The sequence below is a fragment of the Bombina bombina genome, chromosome 8, assembly GCF_027579735.1.
Source record: "Bombina bombina isolate aBomBom1 chromosome 8, aBomBom1.pri, whole genome shotgun sequence".
Lineage (NCBI taxonomy): Eukaryota > Metazoa > Chordata > Amphibia > Anura > Bombinatoridae > Bombina > Bombina bombina.
The window spans coordinates 319,862,146-319,884,302 of record NC_069506.1 but is presented as its reverse complement, the minus strand read 5'-3'; the positions used below and the strand labels follow the sequence as shown (position 1 = coordinate 319,884,302).

The following is a 22,157-nucleotide window of genomic DNA, read 5'->3' as shown; positions in this document are numbered from 1 at the left end:
GCAAAGATTCTTTTTTCATTTTATTAAAATATTTTAGTATTTTATTATTGATCTGTATGTCCCTTCAATTGTAATACAACTAAAACAAAGTATGGATACATTTTCCTTTTCTTTGTAAAGAAGGAAAACCTATCAACGGTCTGAAGAAAATCTTAACTTGATTTTAGATAGTTTTAAATTAGCAAAATGTGCTCAATCAGAGAATATTTGTAGGCTTAGTTTAGTACCATTGTCCAAACAAGTCCAAGCAAGGACAAGTTTCTGGAACTAAGTAATGGCTTCTCTCCCCAGACCAGTTTGAGGTCATACATTTCTGCAACACAGGACATCAACATTCACATTAAATAATACAACATAATTAAAATTCCTCGTTCTCATATAACAAATGGTAACCAGGAATCAATTTGTACCTTCATTGTCAAGTAATTAAAATGATTTTTTTCCCTTATAAAAAGCACAATTCACATTCCTTTACATATGTTCAGCAAATGAGTTACTGTACCGCAATAATGATCGCCACAGTCGCCAGTCACCGCTGACTGGATGGCATAATGAAAGTTTTTTTAGAAAGTTTGTATTCACATTCCCTTTTCATTTTGATCCAGACAATATAGTTCATGTATACACATTCTTTTTCACCGTTTTAGTCTTAAAACAGTTAATTCTTCCCCGTATCCAATGGCTTTAATAGTCTGCATTAATCCTAACAGAAGGTTATTGATCTAATAGTGAAATAATAAACCAAAAAAAGAATATGACGTTGCCATGAGATCCTCAAAATATTGTTGAAATCCAACACAGCTATGAATGAAATACACAATTTTTTGTCCATTAATTCTCTTCTTTTCACCCTGGTCAGATCCAGCATTTGTTGCGTGAGAGCGTACAAGCATTAGTGCGTATGAAGCCACGCTGGAACACGCTGACCGTGCAATCTATGTGACAGATAGAATTAATTGTGTTACACTCACTAAAAATATGTGCTTTTTTCAATAACTTTTCTATTTTATGTTGGAATCCTCCAACTCATTGCAATAACTGTATTATTTTGATTTGTGATTTTGAGTCAATCTTCACTGTGTGGACCATGTTTTATGTGTAGCTGTACTGTTGGACTATGTGCATTTTATATACTATAACTAAGCATTACACTGGATAATATGAAACTGATATCTTTGTAATTAATAATAATTGTATAATGAATAACACATGTAGAATTATCAGGACAAAGGTCAGACTTATTTTTTAGAGCCCCGGTTTATGCAGATGCCCTTTGGATTGTGTTAAGAACAAGCGTACATTGCCATCTGCCCCCAAAAAAACAAATCTCTGCATTATAAGCGATGTGAAAGTAAAACTAACTCGTTTATGATTCAGCTAGAGCATACAATCTAAAAAACAACAATTTAGCAATCTACTTCTATTATCAAATTAGCTTTGTTCTCTTGGTATCCTTTGTTGAAATGTGCTCCTTTATATGTGAGCATACTGAGGTAGCTCAGGAGGGTGCATGTATCTTAAACAATATGTTAATAACATTGCTGCAAACACTGCTGTCATGAAGTGCTGAAGACACATGCATGCTCCTCAGCCTATCTAGGTATGCTCTAATAGAAATGAAGTACATTTCAACAAGAGAACTAAGTACATTTGACAATATATTATATTTTTTATTTGCATGCTCAAGCTTTCATTTTGATTTTGAGCAGAGGTGTAATTTAAAGGGACATTCCAGTCAAAATATTAATGTACATAGATGTATTGCAGCTTTGAATAGAAACATATTTGCAATATACATGTATTGGCAAAAATGCTGCTATTAAGAGTTATCACTGTTTTAGTGTTAACGTTTTTCTCTGCATGTGCATGTGAAGCATAGCTAGATATTTTCACTGCACCCACATTTAAAAAAATGCAGCTGCTCAGATCATCAGTGGGACTTATCTCATGTCAGCAATTAACAAATTTAGTCATTACCAGATGATACAAGCACCTTAGGCTCTCCAAACAAGTGTTGTGTTTAAAATGCTGGTGCACGGTGCATACTTAAATACACTTTTGAAACAGCTATAGCTTTTATTAGAAGCCTTTTTGCTAATGAATGTTTATTACAAAATTGCTTCTGTTCAATACCGAAATATACCCATGTGGTTTTCAATTTTGTCTGGAATATCCCTTTAATTTCCCCTGTTTAACTGCTGTTCTGGATAAGCAAACTGTCAGCATAACGACTGTAGGACAATGAAGACATTATTTGTCTATTTTGTCTCACAATAAGCCTGGCACTTGTAACAACTGCATCATGAATAATCCTGTATAATCTATTTACTAAACTGCATTAGAATGTGTTAAAATGTAAGCTTTCCCTTTATATTAACTAGATTGTATTTATCAAAAATGGCTTCATAGCACTGAAAACAATTCCTGAAGTCCCTGATCTATTAGTGGCTGTTTTTATTTGGTCGTTCATATGAAGGTCACTTCAGATTCACTTAGAGAACCTTATGGTTTTGGAATTGATGTTCGCTACGGTCAGCTTTATTTAGCTTTCACACGGATTGCTGCTGTCCCTATAGGTTCATCACTGCGGGTTGTGTTTTTTGTAAAGAAGTGCCGGATAAATGCAATATATATACATCGCACACATTGGAATCACTCCTTGGTTTGGCACAGTTTGCTGGTTTCTGTCACACCGACCCTGCAGAGGTCAGCTCATTTCTTCTAGATCTGCTCCAGGCAATGTCTTGGTTCTCTGTGGGGGGTTTCCTGTGTGGATATAGTTTGCTGGCTGCGAGAGGCACTGTTGGTTGTGGAACGGGTAGACAGAGAACCTGAGTGGGAACTTCTGGAGCCTGAAGACGATGAACCTGGTTTCATTAGCCGAGCTTTGGGGGCCTCTGCATCTTCCCTATACAGCAAGGAAATAATAATATTTAAGGGGATACTAAACCCAAATGTTTTCTTTCATGATTCAGATAGAGCATGCCATTTTAAGCAACTTTCTAATTTACTCTTATTATCAATTTTTCTTTGTTATCTTGTTATCTTTATTTAAAAGCAGGAATGCAAATCTTAGGAGCCGGACCATTTTTGGTTCAGAACATGTATTACGCTTGCTTATTGGTGGCTAAATGTAGCCACCAATAAGCAAGTGCTATCCAAGGTTCTGAACCTAAAATGGGCCGGATCCTAAGCTTTATATTCCTGCTTTTTCAGATAAAGATAGCAAGTGAATGAAGATTATTGATAATAAGAGTACACTAGAAAGTTGCTTAAAATTGCATACTCTCTCTGAATTATGAAATAATAAATTTGGGTTTAGTATCCCTTTAACAAGTCTGAGTTTTACACCATTAAACGCTTGTATTTCTAGTCTATTGGAGTAAATAAATATGTCATATTCATTTTTTCTTTATTTTTTACCTCTATAGCATTAGATTCATATTTGGCATTATTTTTTTAATCTGAATGGAGATTTTGGAGGAATTGATTTTGTAAACATATTTACCTAATTTCATTTAAGAATTCATCTTCTTCTTTTTTCTTTGTTTCTTTCCTTCGAAGCAGGAGCCAAAGTGCAAGAAAAATTAGGAATACTCCAACCACGACCCCAGAAACCACTCCTGCCAGAAATCCTATGTTGCTTGCAACTGTTGTGCAGAGCAAAGACACAAAAAGAGTAAAAACATTAATTGTTCACTATGTGCAGTGAGATCAGTTTTTTTTTTTTAAATTAAATACAGTGACTATATAGTGGGAGTTGTAGACCATATTAAAAAGGGTCAGTGCTTGGGGTGCATCTTATATAAAAGAGACAGGGCTTAGGGGAGTACCTTATATAAAAGAGACAGGGCTTAGGGGAGTACCTTATATAAAAGAGACAGGGATTAGGGGAGTACCTTATATAAAAGAGACAGGGCTTAGGGGTTATCCTTATATAAAAGAGACAGGGCTTAGGGGTTATCCTTACATAAAAGAGACAGGGCTTAGGGGTGTACCTTATATAAAAGAGACAGGGCTTAGGGGTGTACCTTATATAAAAGAGACAGGGCTTAGGGGTGTACCTTATATAAAAGAGACAGGGCTTAGGGGTGTACCTTATATAAAAGAGACAGGGCTTAGGAGTGTACCTTATATAAAAGAGACAGGGCTTAGGGGTTATCCTTATATAAAAGAGACAGGGCTTAGGGGTTATCCTTATATAAAAGAGACAGGGTTTAGGGGTTATCCTTATATAAAAGAGACAGGGCTTAGGGGTGTACCTTATATAAAAGAGACAGGGCTTAGGGGTGTACCTTATATAAAAGAGACAGGGCTTAGGGGTTATCCTTACATAAAAGAGACAGGGCTTAGGGGTTATCCTTATATAAAAGAGACAGGGCTTAGGGGAGTACCTTATATAAAAGAGACAGGGCTTAGGGGTGCATCTTATATAAAAGAGACAGGGCTTAGGGGTTATCCTTATATAGAAGAGACAGGGCTTAGGGGTTATCCTTACATAAAAGAGACAGGGCTTAGGGGTGTACCTTATATAAAAGAGACAGGGCTTAGGGAGTACCTTATATAAAAGAGACAGGGCTTAGGGGTTATCCTTATATAAAAGAGACAGGGCTTAGGGGTTATCCTTATATAAAAGAGACAAGGCTTAGGGGAGTACCTTATATAAAAGAGACAGGGTTTAGGGAGTACCTTATATAAAAGAGACAGGGCTTAGGGGTTATACTTATATAAAAGAGACAGGGCTTAGGGGAGTACCTTATATAAAAGAGACAGGGTTTAGGGAGTACCTTATATAAAAGAGACAGGGCTTAGGGGTTATCCTTATATAAAAGAGACGGGGCTTAGGGGTTATACTTATATAAAAGAGACAGGGCTTAGGGGTTATCCTTATATAAAAGAGACAGGACTTAGGGGTTATCCTTACATAAAAGAGACAGGGCTTAGGGGTGTACCTTATATAAAAGAGACAGGGCTTAGGGAGTACCTTATATAAAAGAGACAGGGCTTAGGGGTTATCCTTATATAAAAGAGACAGGGCTTAGGGGAGTACCTTATATAAAAAAGACAGGGCTTAGGGGTGTACCTTATATAAAAGAGACAGGGCTTAGGGAATACCTTATATAAAAGAGACAAGGCTTAGGGGAGTACCTTATATAAAAGAGACAGGGCTTAGGGGTGTACCTTATATAAAAGAGACAGGGCTTAGGGAGTACCTTATATAAAAGAGACAGGGCTTAGGGAGTACCTTATATAAAAGAGACAGGGCTTAGGGGAGTACCTTATATAAAAGAGACAGGGCTTAGGGGAGTATCTTATATAAAAGAGACAGGGCTTAGGGGAGTACCTTATATAAAAGAGACAGGGCTTAGGGGAGTACCTTATATAAAAGAGACAGGGTTTAGGGAGTACCTTATATAAAAGAGAAAGAGCTTATCAGTGTGCCTTATATGAAAGGGGTAGGGAATAGTGGGGTAATATATAAAAGGTACATGTATTAGGGGTGTATCTTATATAAAAGGAGCAAGGTTTAAGGCTGCTCTTTATATAAAAGGGACAAGGCTTAGGGGGTGTACCTAATATAAAAGGGACAGGGCTTAGGGGTGTACCTTAGAAAAAAGTGGCAAGGAATAGAGGTGCATGTGCTATAAAAGGGACAGGGCTTAGGGGGTGTACCTTATATAAAAGGGGCAGGGCTTAGGGGTTTACCTTATATAAAAGGGGCAGGGCTTAGGGGGTGTACCTTATATAAAAGGGGCACGGTTTAGGGGTGTACCTTATATAAAAAGGACAGGGTTTATAGGGTGTACCTTATATGAAAGGGACAGGGCTTAGGGGGTGTACCTATAGAAGCAGGGTATTATATAAAAAGGAAATGGTTTGTTACCAATCAATGATATTCAAATTATATATTTAATTGTTTTCATCTAAAAGAGGGCATTCCAAAATGTGTTACACTTGTTTGCTTTTCAGAAAAAATGTTTTTGTTTAAAAATAAATCAATAAAAAACTTTTTATGCTTTTAGTGTAAATCACTGTTCACCAATAGAGCTGTGGGAGTTGTCTTTATCAGCTAGTGAGCTATTTGCTTAACCATTTCCTGTTAGGTTTAAACTGGATTTAAAGGGACATTAAACCTTTGAAAATAGTTTTTTTATTTCGGGTTCTTTTAAAGTGGCACAAAACTCAAACATTTTCTTTCATGATTCAGACAGGATATACAATTTTAAACCATTTTTAAATTTATTTCTATTATCAAAATGTAATTCAGTCAGCAAATGTAAATATATATGTATATGCTTATATACATATATATTTGTGTATTGATATGTGTATATACACATATTAACACATAAATATGTATGCATATAAGCATATATATATATTTACTGGGAACACACAGTTCCCATAGCCCGCTATGTAAAGGCACACCCCACACCCGCCACATTTAACCCCTTATAACTGATAAGTGCCGTTTTTTTATTAAAATAAAATTGCTAATATTTTTTATTTTATAAAAGCCACTACACACATTTTTTGTGGGGGGCAATTGTGGCACATTTAAAAAAATTAGCCAGAGGTATGACCCCTGACCTCCAGTTGTAATGGCTGGTTATTTATTGCGTGTCACCAAACACCTTACAAACAGCTCTGAAGGAGAGGTACACTGGGCACTGGGAGGAACAGATAGGGCAACAGAACAAGCTGGAGTGTTACAGACTAGCTGAGTATCTCACATCTGTCACCAACCCAAAGCACATTTTCCAGCTGGAAATAGAGACTGGCAGATATCAGACAAAATGGAGACCCAGGGCAGCCAGACAATGTGCACAGTGTGACAGTGGGGACATAGAGACTGAAGCGCACTTCCTCTTCTACTGTACAAGATACAAACTCTTAAAAGGGACAGTCTAGTATAAATTAAACTTTCATTATTCAGATAGGACTTTTAATTTTAATCAGCTTTCCAATTTACTTTTATCATCAAGTTTGCTTTTTTCTCTTGGTATTCTTAGTTTAAACTAAACCTAGGTAGGCTCATATGCTAATTTCTAAGCCTTTGAGGACTGCCTCTTATCACATTCTTTTTAAATCTCTTTTCAACACAAAGAGACAGAAAGTACATGTGGGCCATATAGATAACACTGTGTTCAGGCACAGGGGGTTATTTAAGATTTAGCACAACACAATGCTAAATGCAAGACAATAGATAATAAACAGCCACAGTCATGTGATCAGGGAGCTGGAAGAAGGTTAATAGATACAAGGTAATCACAGAGATAAAAACTATATTAATATAACGGTGTTGGTTATGCAAAACTGGGAAATGGGTAATAATAAAGGGATTATCTATCTTTTAAAACAATAACAATTCTATGGTAGACTGTCCCTTTAAGGGATAAATACTTCCCAAAAATAATGAAAGAAATAACAGACTTCCCACAGATGTCGGAACAAGAAAGGCTATGTGTACTCTTAGGAGAAAACAACAAAGCTACAAGGATAGTAGCAAGATATGTAGCAGACTGTCACATGACCAGAACCCCCAATCAGATTATATGAACTATCATATTTAGCCACTATACTCCTACTTTATAAATTGTTATTGATCTGTTTTATTGTAACATATTACTTTGGCAACACATGTAATAATGTCATGCTAATAAAGTATTCTTGACTTGACTGTAAAGTAGTTTCAGCAGGGGGAGGGGGAAGGTTAGATATGAAAAACAGGCTGTTTTAGAGGATCACCTAAAGTCAGCATGTATGGAAAAAAGTATGGTAAAAAATGTTTACCAGAGAATGTCAATTTTTTTAAGCTTGCTCAGTAATTTTAATGGATAGAGCAGGGTGTGCTATTAGTGCTCTACTTCTTTACAGTGCGATACATTTTTTATGTTCTTTCATAAGGGGTTAAAGTGAGCGGATGTGGGGTGTTAAAAAAACAAAACACTGAAAAGTGCCTTTATATTGCGCTCTATGGGGACTGTGATTTTTCTGTTACTTTATACAGTATCCCACAAAGGTTAGTACACCCCTCACATTTTTGTAAATATTTTATTACATCATTTCATGTGACAACACTGAAGAAATGACACTTTGCTACAATGTAAAGTAGTGAGTGTACAGCCTGTATAACAGTGTAAATATTTATTACATCATTTCATGTGACAACACTGAAGAAATTACACTTTGCTACAATGTAAAGTAGTGAGTGTACAGCCTGTATAACAGTGTAAATATTTTATTATATCTTTTCATGTGACAACACTGAAGAAATGATACTTTGCTACAATGTAAAGTAGTGAGTGTACAGCCTGTATAACAGTGTAAATATTTTATTATATCTTTTCATGTGACAACACTGAAGAAATTACACTTTGCTACAATGTAAACTAGTGAGTGTACAGCCTGTATAACAGTGTAAATATTTTATTACATCATTTCATGTGACAACACTGAAGAAATGACACTTTGTTACAATGTAAAGTAGTGAGTGTACAGCCTGTATAACAGTGTAAATATTTTATTATATCTTTTCATGTGACAACACTGAAGAAATGACACTTTGCTACAATGTAAAGTAGTGAGTGTACAGCCTGTATAACAGTGTAAATATTTTATTATATCTTTTCATGTGACAACACTGAAGAAATGACACTTTGCTACAATGTAAAGTAGTGAGTGTACAGCCTGTATAACAGTGTAAATATTTATTATATCTTTCATGTGACAACACTGAAGAAATGACACTTTGCTACAATGTAAAGTAGTGAGTGTACAGCCTGTATAACAGTGTAAATATTTTATTATATCTTTTCATGTGACAACACTGAAGAAATGACACTTTGCTACAATGTAAAGTAGTGAGTGTACAGCCTGTATAACAGTGTAAATATTTTATTATATCTTTCATGTGACAACACTGAAGAAATGACACTTTGCTACAATGTAAAGTAGTGAGTGTACAGCCTGTATAACAGTGTAAATATTTTATTATATCTTTCATGTGACAACACTGAAGAAATGACACTTTGCTACAATGTAAAGTAGTGAGTGTACAGCCTGTATAACAGTGTAAATATTTTATTATATCTTTTCATGTGACAACACTGAAGAAATGACACTTTGCTACAATGTAAAGTAGTGAGTGTACAGCCTGTATAACAGTGTAAATTTGCTGTCCCCTCAAAATAACTCAACACACAGCCATTAATGTCTAAACCGTGGCAACAAAAGTGAGTACACCCCTAAGTGGAAATGTCCAAATTGGGCCCAATTAGCCATTTTCCCTCCACGGTGTCATGTGACTCGTTAGTGTTACAAGGTCTCAGGTGTGAATGGGGAGCAGGTGTGTTAAATTTGGTGTTATCGCTCTCACACTCTCTCATACTGGTCACTGGAAGTTCAACATGGCACCTCATGGCAAAGAACTCTCTGAGGATCTGAAAAAAAAAATGTTGCTCTACATAAAGATGGCCTAGGCTATAAGAAGATTGCCAAGACCCTGGAACTGAGCTGCAGCACGGTGGGCAAGACCATACAGCGGTTATCTACACATATATTAATACATAAATATATATGTATATATTTAAACTTTGCTGCCCATCGCTGCATGACTTACCCCCTTCGCTGCGCTAGGTTCTGTGCTGTGTATCGGCATCAGAAAAAGGCTCCCATTGGAGCCTATAGAAGTGCACACTTGTGAGCGCAAAGCTTCCATGCAATGTAAACATGTGGTCATTTGCTTGCACCAGTGTTACTGAGTGAAATGCAATTTTGCGCTCCAGCATAATCTGGTCCATTATGTTTATCGAAAAATTCAATGTTCCAAGTATGTACTGCTGCTACACCAATGTCTGTGGAATTTGGCTCTTTTCAGCACCGGGTATATTCATAAAAAGTGCAACACACAAATTTCTGTGCAAATCCACATTCACATGTCTAGTACTTACGTCTGCAATGCTCGTACTAATGCTCTTTAGATGACGTGTACTGATGCACAATGCACCTCTTCACAGACATAGTAGTATCTATTAGCCACCGAGCATTAGTAGGGAGTACACATTTCATACTTCTTTTAAATGTATACATATTTTACTTCAGGCATTTTTAGGGGACAAGATAATTGGGTGCAAATGCTGCACTCCTGTATGGATGACAGACGTTAATGAAATGTCTGCTTGTAACAGACGGCTAACATTTACTCACCCATCACTTTAACATGCACATCACAAATCCTTTTTCCAGCTTCATTAGACACCATACATCGATATGAGCCATTGTCATTTTTGCTTAGATTTTCTAGTACAAGGCGATTTGGTGACTCTGGGGAAAAATATTTTAATTTAAAAAAAAAATAAAAAAATGTTACTTGAATAGAGACAAAATTCAGCTACTTTGTGTCATTTAAAAAAAAAACAAAAAACGTACAACTGTAATAAAATATCTACTGTTAAAGGGACATGAAACGCCAACATTTTCTTTTGTCATTCAGATAGAACATACAATTTTAAACAAATTTCCAATTTACTTCTATTATCTAATTTGCTTCCTTCTCTTTGTATTCTATGTTGAAAATCATACCTAGGTAGGCTCAAGGAGCTAGCAGATGATTGGTGTCGGTATATATATTCTACTTGCTACTGGCTCACTGCATGTGTTCAACTAGCTGCCAGTGGTGCTTTGTGGCTCTTTCAACAAAGGATACCAAGAGAATGAAGCAAATTTGATAACAGAAGTAAATTGGAAAGTTGTTTAATATTGTATGTTCTATCTAAATCATGAAAGAAAAATGTGTTTCATGACCCTTTAAAGGGACAGTATACACTCATTTTCATATAACTGCATGTAATAGACACTACTATAAAGAACAAGATGCACAGATACTGATATAAAAATCCAGTATAAAACTGTTTAAAAACTTACTTAGAATCTGTCAGTTTAGCTCTGTTGAAAAGGTAGCTGGAAAGCCCCCTGCAAGTGTGAAATAAGAAACTCCCCCCCTCCCCCTCCTTTTGCATATGAAAAGACCCTTTACACAAACAGGAGCAAGCTGGAGAAGGTAGCTGACGGTATTCACATAAAACTTTGGGGCTTGGTTTGGAGTCTGAAAATCAGAGCAATATTATTTAAAAATAAGCAAAACTATACATTTTTTAAAAAAAAAAACTTTATGGGCTATATAAATAGATCATCCGCAAAACATTTATGCAAAGAAAAAATGAGTGTATAATGTCCCTTTAAGGCTCTGAAAAAATGCTTATTGTTAAAAGTGAAAAAATAATTGACATAACAAGTTGTTGAAAGTTCAGCACAATACATATGTATATTTTAGAATATAATTGTTATTTATAGTATGTAACCTATAAGTCATTTGCTTTGGAGCAATATCAAAATAAATATTGCAGTATGCAGTAATACCTTTTCTATTGGACTAACATTACATAGTAAAAGACAAGCTTTAGAGATTTCTCTCTTCCTCAGGTCTGAAGCAATACTGATGAATATTATAGAATTTGTTCATTGATATCTTGGAAAGAAGAGGGGCTATGGGGACAGGACAGGATGTGGGAGTGAATGAGGAATTTGCAGAGTGTCATAAAAACAGATCAGTCTAATGCTGAAAAATGCTGGGGGTGGGGCACTGTCAGGGTAAGTGCTGGATAATCTTAAAACAGAGAATTGCATGCTGGGATATAAGGGCTCAATTTATCAAGCCCCATGACAGCATTCATTAAGCAGCAGTCATAAGATTTCAATCTTAACTGTCTCGTCAGACTGCAGAGAATGACAGCTCCTGCCCGCACTTGATTGGCAGTGCGGGGGCAGGGGGCGGGATTGCACGAGAGTGCAAAATAGCACTCGTGTGCAATCTTAAATTCCGGCAGCGGATTGCTGCCCGCTAGAGGAGAGCTGTGGAGGACAGGGGCGAATATGTATGCCCATACTGTATATACATAACATAGTCAGATGTAATGCTGAGATATACTGTATGTACATAAGATCATCACATGTAATGCTGAGCTATACTGTATGTACATAACATATTCACATGTAGTGCTGAGATATACTGTATGCACATAACATATTCACATGTAATGCTGAGATATACTGTATGTACATAACATATTCACATGTAATGCTGAGATATACTGTATGTGCATAACATATTCACATGTAATGCTGAGATATACTGTATTTACATAACATTCACATGTAATGCTGAGATATACTGTATGTACATAACATTGTCACATGTAATGTTGAGATATACTGTATGTATATAACATATTCACATGTAATGCTAAGATATACTATATGTACATAACATTGTCACATGTAATGCTGAGATATACTGTATGTACAAAACATTCACATGTAATGCTGAGATATACTGTATGTACATAACATCATCACATGTAATGCTGAGCTATACTGTATGTACATAACATTCACATGTAATGCTGAGATATACTGTATGTACAAAACATTCACATGTAATGCTGAGATATACTGTATGTACATAACATCATCACATGTAATGCTGAGCTATACTGTATGTACATAACATTCACATGTAATGCTGAGATATACTGTATGTACATAACATTCAAATGTAATGCTGAGATATACTGTATGTACATAACATTCACATGTAATGCTGAGATATACTGTATGTACATAACATCATCACATGTAATGCTGAGCTATACTGTATGTATATAACATCATCACATGTAATGCTGAGCTATACTGTATGTATATAACATCATCACATGTAATGCTGAGCTATACTGTATGTACATAACATTCACATGTAATGCTGAGATATACTGTATGTATATAACATTCACATGTAATGCTGAGATATACTGTATGTACATAACATCATCACATGTAATGCTGAGATATACTGTATGTACATAACATCATCACATGTAATGCTGAGCTATACTGTATGTACATAACATCATCACATGTAATGCTGAGATATACTGTATGTATATAACATCATCACATGTAATGCTGAGCTATACTGTATGTATATAACATCATCACATGTAATGCTGAGCTATACTGTATGTACATAACATTCACATGTAATGCTGAGATATACTGTATGTACATAACATTCACATGTAATGCTGAGATATACTGTATGTACAAAACATTCACATGTAATGCTGAGATATACTGTATGTACATAACATAATCACATGTAATGCTGAGATATACTGTATGTACATAACATAATCACATGTAATGCTGAGCTATACTGTATGTACATAACATTCACATGTAATGCTGAGATATACTGTATGTACATAACATAATCACATGTAATGTTGAGATATACTGTATGTACAAAACATTCACATGTAATGCTGAGCTATACTGTATGTACATAACATCATCACATGTAATGCTGAGATATACTGTATGTACATAACATCATCACATGTAATGCTGAGCTATACTGTATGTATATAACATCATCACATGTAATGCTGAGCTATACTGTATGTACATAACATCATCACATGTAATGCTGAGATATACTGTATGTATATAACATCATCACATGTAGTGCTGAGCTATACTGTATGTACATAACATTCACATGTAATGCTGAGATATACTGTATGTACATAACATTCACATGTAATGCTGAGATATACTGTATGTACAAAACATTCACATGTAATGCTGAGCTATACTGTATGTACAAAACATTCACATGTAATGCTGAGCTATACTGTATGTACATAACATATTCACATGTAATGCTGAGCTATACTGTATGTACAAAACATTCACATGTAATGCTGAGCTATACTGTATGTACATAACATCATCACATGTAATGCTGAGATATACTGTATGTACATAACATCATCACATGTAATGCTGAGCTATACTGTATGTACATAACATCATCACATGTAGTGCTGAGATATACTGTATGTACAAAACATTCACATGTAATGCTGAGATATACTGTATGTACATAACATCATCACATGTAATGCTGAGATATACTGTATGTACATAACATCATCACATGTAATGCTGAGATATACTGTATGTACATAACATCATCACATGTAGTGCTGAGATATACTGTATGTACATAACATTCACATGTAATGCTGAGATATACTGTATGTACATAACATATTCACATGTAATGCTGAGATATACTGTATGTACATAACATATTCACATGTAATGCTGAGATATACTGTATGTACATAACATTCACATGTAATGCTGAGATATACTGTATGTACATAACATTGTCACATGTAATGTTGAGATATACTGTATGTATATAACATATTCACATGTAATGCTGAGATATACTGTATGTACATAACATCATCACATGTAATGCTGAGATATACTGTATGTACAAAACATTCACATGTAATGCTGAGATATACTGTATGTACATAACATTGTCACATGTAATGTTGAGATATACTGTATGTATATAACATATTCACATGTAATGCTGAGATATACTGTATGTACAAAACATTCACATGTAATGCTGAGATATACTGTATGTACATAACATTGTCACATGTAATGTTGAGATATACTGTATGTATATAACATATTCACATGTAATGCTGAGATATACTGTATGTACATAACATCATCACATGTAATGCTGAGCTATACTGTATGTATATAACATCATCACATGTAGTGCTGAGATATACTGTATGTACATAACATCATCACATGTAATGCTGAGATATACTGTATGTACATAACATAATCACATGTAATGCTGAGCTATACTGTATGTACATAACATAATCACATGTAATGCTGAGCTATACTGTATTTACATAACATTCACATGTAATGCTGAGATATACTGTATGTACATAACATAATCACATGTAATGCTGAGATATACTGTATGTATATAACATATTCACATGTAATGCTGAGATATACTGTATGTACATAACATAATCACATGTAATGCTGAGATATACTGTATGTACATAACATAATCACATGTAATGCTGAGATATACTGTATGTGCATAACATATTCACATGTAATGCTGAGATATACTGTATGTACATAACATATTCACATGTAATGCTGAGATATACTGTATGTACATAACATAATCACATGTAGTGCTGAGATATACTGTATGTACATAACATCATCACATGTAATGCTGAGATATACTGTATGTACATAACATAATCACATGTAATGCTGAGATATACTATATGTACATAACATAATCACATGTAATGCTGAGATATACTGTATGTACATAACATAATCACATGTAATGCTGAGATATACTGTATGTACATAACATAATCACATGTAATGCTGAGCTATACTGTATTTACATAACATTCACATGTAATGCTGAGCTATACTGTATGTACATAACATCATCACATGTAATGCTGAGCTATACTGTATGTATATAACATAATCACATGTAATGCTGAGCTATACTGTATGTACATAACATAATCACATGTAGTGCTGAGATATACTGTATGTACATAACATCATCACATGTAATGCTGAGATATACTGTATGTACATAACATAATCACATGTAATGCTGAGCTATACTGTATGTACATAACATAATCACATGTAATGCTGAGATATACTGTATGTATATAACATCATCACATGTAATGCTGAGATATACTGTATGTACATAACATCATCACATGTAATGCTGAGATATACTGTATGTACATAACATAATCACATGTAATGCTGAGATATACTGTATGTACATAACATCATCACATGTAATGCTGAGATATACTGTATGTACATAACATCATCACATGTAATGCTGAGCTATACTGTATGTACATAACATTCACATGTAATGCTGAGATATACTGTATGTACATAACATCATCACATGTAATGCTGAGCTATACTGTATGTACATAACATCATCACATGTAATGCTGAGATATACTGTATGTACATAACATAATCACATGTAATGCTGAGATATACTGTATGTACATAAGATATTCACATGTAATGCTGAGATATACTGTATGTACATAAGATATTCACATGTAATGCTGAGATATACTGTATGTACATAAGATATTCACATGTAATGCTGAGATATACTGTATGTACATAAGATATTCACATGTAATGCTGAGATATACTGTATGTACATAAGATCATCACATGTAATGCTGAGCTATACTGTATGTACATAACATCATCACATGTAATGCTGAGCTATACTGTATGTACATAACATCATCACATGTAATGCTGAGATATACTGTATGTACATAACATTGTCACATGTAATGCTGAGATATACTGTATGTACATAAGATATTCACATGTAATGCTGAGATATACTGTATGTACATAACATATTCACATGTAGTGCTGGACTTCCGGTGGGGGCGGAGCCGTTAGACACGCTGCACGGCTCACGGAGCTCTAGAGAAGGGAGCTAGGAAATCTCCCCCAGCTAAAAGTTGCTTGCGCTATCCGGAATCCCTGGGACCGGTTGCAAGTTTTACAGACGCTGTCTACGTCTGAGCAGTGGAAGCCCTTTACTGGCGGAAAAGCCTGGCGGTGGATACCGCAACCGCCGCAGAGAAAAACCGGCAGACCGAAGGAAAAGGACAGTAAAGTCGGGTAAGCGAGATATTACCCGTGAAGTGATTGGCCTTGCTGACTGGAGTAGCCGCTTGTAGGAGGGGGTAGTCTGCCTGCAGAGAGATCTGTAGGGAGCGCGCCCTCCTCGCGGTGAAGAGCGTCACAGCTGCATATCTGTTTGGCCTGACTGCCCGATAGCAGGAAGGAACCCCGACTTTACCCTTACAAGGTTTTTCAAAGCGGACTGCCAAATGCTTCTTTATATCTAATAAGGCACACCTGGTTTACAGGCATAGCGTGTACATAGCGTGTACATATGGGATATTTTGGCTCCTATGAGCTGAAGATCCACAGGAGGTGGATGAGGCTAAGCGACCCATTTTAGGGACTGAATTGACATAAATTAGGGAGAAGTGTAATTTCCCCTATTTTGTGAACTATCTTCCCGCCCCCCTTCTTCTACTTATCTATCTCTCTGCTGATGGTCTGGGGGTAACAAGAGCCTGAAGTGTTCTTTAAAAGAAGAATCAGGAGTACCTCTTACAGTAAAGTTCCAAAGTATAACAGGACTGATCACAACTGATGGTACTTAAAATTGCCACAATGAGTTCATAAAGCTGAACTTTACCTTAAGATACAAGACGCAACAGTACAGCGGTTCCTGAGCACTTTGAAAATGGTGTTTCTCATTATCCAGGTCATTTCTACTCTACCTGCAGGCTTATAGAGAGCCAAGAGACTAGGCCTGGGCAATCTGGCTTTTTTTTTCTTCAAGTGACATATTCCTCAAGAATGGTGTATCTATTTGCTGTTTAACAGTCTCCCTCTTTAGGAGAGAAGAGAGAGAGGGATATGGATGGTTAATTAATGGCTAAAATTTAGTTAAATATATTGACCCTTTTTTTTCTTTCTCTTTTTTATTTTTTTTCATGCTGATATAGATGGGTATATGCAATTGCTTTCCTGTTAGCATAAGTTCATTAATTGCTTTTGAGAATTGATTCACTATAACACCAAAGATATCCTGGTTAAATTATGAATGTTTAAGGGGTATGGCCTTTATTGATTAATTGCTGATTTTTACAGGTGTCCGCTTTTCATAATTGTAAATTGGGTGAGATATTAGGCCGTAACTACACTAACTCTTATGAATATACACTCATAGTCTATAGTTTAAATACACATTCACGCTAATAATAAAAAAAAAAAAAAAAAAAAAAAGGATAAAAAAAACAAAACACACACATACACTCGAACCTGAAGCTTAACTTACATTTTTTTTTTTTTTTTTTTTTTCCCACTCTTATTAGGGACCCTAGTCCCTTTTGGATTTGTTCACTTTTTTTCACATTTTCTTTTATTTTATTGCTTTTCACATTCACTATCAGTATCCACAGAATATATGGAAAGATATATTATACACACGAAACAGAGTTCCCCCATAATGCCACCCAAAGGCAAGGATAGAAAGGTTAGGAGTGCGGATACCTCATTGGACCCCGTTTCAGAGGGGGCTATATCCCATATGGACATTGGTAGTTTAGTATCTCAATTAACCGATGTTTTTACCCCACAATTTGATATTATTAAGAAGGAGCTCAGCAGTATTTCAACAGATATTATCTCTCTATCAAATGAAGTCAAGCAATTCGCTTCAAGGATATTAGAGGCGGAAAATAGGATCTCTGACTTAGAGGACTGGGTTAATGTCCAAGATAAAGTAATCCAAGATTATGACGGCAAGATTACTGGTCTACAATTCCGTCTGGAGGATCTTGAGGATCGCTCCAGACGGAATAATATAAGAATCATTGGTCTTCCTGAGTCCCCTGAGTATGAAGATCTTATAAAGGTTACTTCTTTATTATTACCCAAAGCTTTAGGTTTCTCTGAACAACAACTACCCTTAGAGGTAGAAAGAGCTCATAGGGTCGGATATAGTAGAACAAATATGGCTAGGGGCGATAGAAGCAGAATGTGCATTTTTAAGTTGCTCAGATTCCAGGACAAAGTAAATCTGTTAAAAGCATATAGAAAGATGGGCGAAGTTATTAATGTTTCAAGATTTTTCAATAGAAACATCTACCAAAAGAAAACAGATGATTCCGCTATGTACTAAGATTATTGATAAAGGATTTAAAGCCTGGGTTGTGTACCCCGCAAAGATTATGTTAGAAGAAAATGGGGTTAGACGAATCCTTAATAATCCCCAAGAGGCCCACGAATTTATTAGTACCCTATAATATATTAGGGAAATTAACTCAGGTTTAGATAGGGGAATTCATGCCAAGTAAGATGGATGTGTTATGTGTCTGGGCACGCGCTGATTTTTGGTGCGTTTTTCTTTTTTTTTTATTATTGTTTTGTGCTTACTGTGAGGATTATAGATATGTTTTTGATATCTGCGGGGCACACTGATACCGTTAAATGGAAGAAAGAAGCTATATTGTTGTTGAGCACTTACTATTTTAAAATTGAAATTATGTTAAGTAAGATAGAAGCGCTATGTGTCTGGGTAAGCGCTGATTTTTTTGTGTGTTTCCTCTTTTCTTCTTTTGTTGTACTTACTATGATGATTATAGATATGTCCTTGAGGATTGCAGTTCACATGGACAGTGTTAAATGGAAAAAAGAATTTATATTGTTGTTGAGCACTTATTATTTTAAAATTGAATATTTCACAGGTATAGGATGGGCAGCTTTCTTTTTATTACGTAGGGTCTCCCCTTTTTCCCTTTTTTTTTTTTTTTCTCTTCTTTTCCCTCTCTCTCGCCGGTCCTCTCGCCCCTCTCTTCCCCCTCCCACCTCTGGGGTTATGTTAATTTAGATCATAGCTTAAAAATAGCTTATCAGTGCACCTATATTTTTAATATATCTAATGGCAGTTAGGATCAATATCCTTTCTTGGAATGTAGGGGGCATTACGTCGCCTAGAAAACGCAAATTGATTATTAAACATCTGTTGAAGTTTAATCCCGATATTGTGTTGTTACAGGAAACACATTTGAATCTGGCAGAAGCCATGAAATTAAAGTGTAAATGGGTAGGGGAATGTATTGCAGCTCCAGGAGTTAAAAGAAAATCAGGGGTAGCCATTTTGTTTCATAAAAATCTAGAGTATAATATTGTGAAGAAGGAGATTGACCCAGAGGGAAGATACCTGATACTACATATTCAGATTAATAGGTGTAATTTTATTATCTGTAATATATATGGTCCCAATTCTTTTTCCCCTATTTTCTGGGAAAATATTAGAAGTAAATTATTCCTGTTTTCAGCAGCTAATTTAGTTTTAGGGGGGGATTTTAATATGACGCTATGCCCCATTTTAGATAGATTGTCCTCAAAAAACCTTCGTGAAAATAACAAAGTAGCAAAATATTTTAAGTCTTTTTGTCATGAATTAAAATTAATTGATATATGGAGATTTAAAAATCCAGAAATCCGTAGTTTTTCATGTGAGTCTAAATCCCACATGACATTCTCGAGGATTGATATGTTCTTAATTTCTAAACCACTTGCCTTATGTAGATCAGAAGCAAATATCTATGATATTGTTATCTCTGATCATGTGGTAATCTCTTTCACTTTGGTGGCCATCTCCCCCCCTAAGGCCCAGAATACGTCTTTTTTTTTTCCCCGATTTTTGATGGATAGTCCTAAGTTCAGCAACTGGTTAAAACAGAAGTGGAAGGATTATGTTACCTTCAATATAGGACAATTTAGTAAACCAGAGGTATTCTGGGAAGCAGCGAAAGCTGTATTAAGGGGGGAAATTAAGCTTTACTTATCCACCTGGAAGAAGAAAAAGCTGGAGCAAGAATTACAGTTAACAGCACAAGTTAGAAACGCGCTTAGGAAATTTTATGTCGATCAGACAAGAGATAACTGGGATAGATATTGCAAATTGAAAAGGGAAAGAGATATCTTCTTCAAACAAAGGTCACAGGAAGATGAATTGAAAATAAATTATCAATTCAGAGGTCATTATGGGGCCTCAGCGAAATTTCTGGCTAAAGTAGCTATGGTGAGAAAAAGTAAGAATATTATCTCGACTATTGAAAGGGGGAATATAAAATATACTAATACAGAGGATATTAGTCAGACATTTTTTAACGTATTCCAACGGCTTTACGCAGAAACTCAGGTTAATGCGGACAACGCATTAAATTTCTGGGCGAGTGTCAATCTCCCCAATATTTCGGAGGAGAATTTATCAGAGCTCAACAGACCTATCTCAGAGGAGGAAGTTCTTGAGGCTATACAATCAGCTAATCTTAATAAATCACCAGGACCGGATGCTATACCGATAGAATTTTATAAAATTCTGAAGGAAGAAGTAAAATTATCATTAGTGAACTTGTTTAATTACTATTTTTCTGCTGGTAACTTTATGTCTAATTATTTTTCGGCTGCCCGTATATCTCTGATTCTAAAGAAAGGTAAGGACCCGGAAGATCCAGGGTCATATAGGCCTATATCAGTACTCAATGCTGATTATAAATTGCTGACTGCTATTATTTCGATTAGGCTGGCCAAGGTATTAGATGGGATTATCCATCCAGATCAAACTGGATTTATGAGGGATAGGAATTCGCTTAAGAATATTCGTCAAGTGACTACATTTCTAGATTATGCATGGAATTTAGATCCCAAGAACGAACAATGTAAAAAGATTTCTGAAGCAGCTATTTTAACAGTAGATGCTGAGAAGGCCTTTGATGCAGTGAACTGGAACTATTTATTTACAGCATTGGAACGATTCGGATTCAAGAAACAGTTCCTGGAATTCGTCAGGAATTTATATAAAAACCCGATTTCATTTCTCTGCATCAATGGCCATTCCTCCCCATATATTTCACTTAAAAGAGGGACAAGACAAGGGTGTCCCCTCTCCCCTTTACTCTTCAATTTAGCTTTAGAGCCTTTTGCTATCTTATTGCGGGATAGGCTATTAGGGGTTCAACTCGGTTCCTTTAGTTTAAATACTCTCTTATATGCGGATGATTTGTTAATATTCTTGGACAAGGCGCAATATTCCATCCCCATATTGTTACAATTATTTAAAAATTTTTCCTCCTTCTCAGGTTATAAAATAAATTTCGATAAGAGTGAACTCCTCTGGGTAGATAAGAAAGGATCCAACTGGAAAGATCACCCCTTTAAAGTGGTTGAGTTCTTTCGATATCTAGGTATTATCTTTCATAGAAACCCAACAACTTGGTATAAGTTAAATTTCCCTCCGATATTACAAAAAATTAAAAACGATCTTGAAAACTGGGCCTCGCTTCCCATCTCATTGACTGCTAGAATTAATCTGATTAAATCTATTATCTTTCCTAGAGTTCTATATCTGTTCCAGAATCTCCCGCTATTTATGACCAATAAAGATATTGGTAATGTACAGTCTTGGGTATCTAAATTTATATGGGGTAATAAGAAGCCAAGGATTAGTCTTAGTAAACTGATGCAGAAACGTCCTAGGGCAGGCCTGGCCTTACCAGACT

General features: G+C 35.5%; 1 protein-coding gene and 1 long non-coding RNA gene across 2 annotated transcripts in view; one reads left to right on the top strand and one right to left on the bottom strand.

The window, feature by feature from the left end:
• Positions 1-3,702, top strand: part of LOC128639249 (uncharacterized) — a 127,008-nt gene extending 123,306 nt beyond the window's left edge. Inside the window, exon 2 of the long non-coding RNA XR_008399150.1 lies at positions 3,565-3,702. This is a non-coding gene — a long non-coding RNA (uncharacterized LOC128639249). The remainder of the gene's footprint in view (positions 1-3,564) is intronic.
• Positions 1-22,157, bottom strand: part of CLMP (CXADR like membrane protein) — a 190,466-nt gene that overhangs the window by 2,109 nt on the left and 166,200 nt on the right. Inside the window, exons 5-7 of the mRNA XM_053691528.1 lie at positions 10,210-10,326; positions 3,509-3,650; positions 1-2,908 (exon numbers count right to left, since the gene is read on the bottom strand). The exon at positions 1-2,908 is cut by the window's left edge and continues 2,109 nt beyond it. Coding sequence (XP_053547503.1) covers positions 2,722-2,908; positions 3,509-3,650; positions 10,210-10,326 — 446 coding nt within the window. The 3' untranslated portion in view covers positions 1-2,721. The remainder of the gene's footprint in view (positions 2,909-3,508; positions 3,651-10,209; positions 10,327-22,157) is intronic.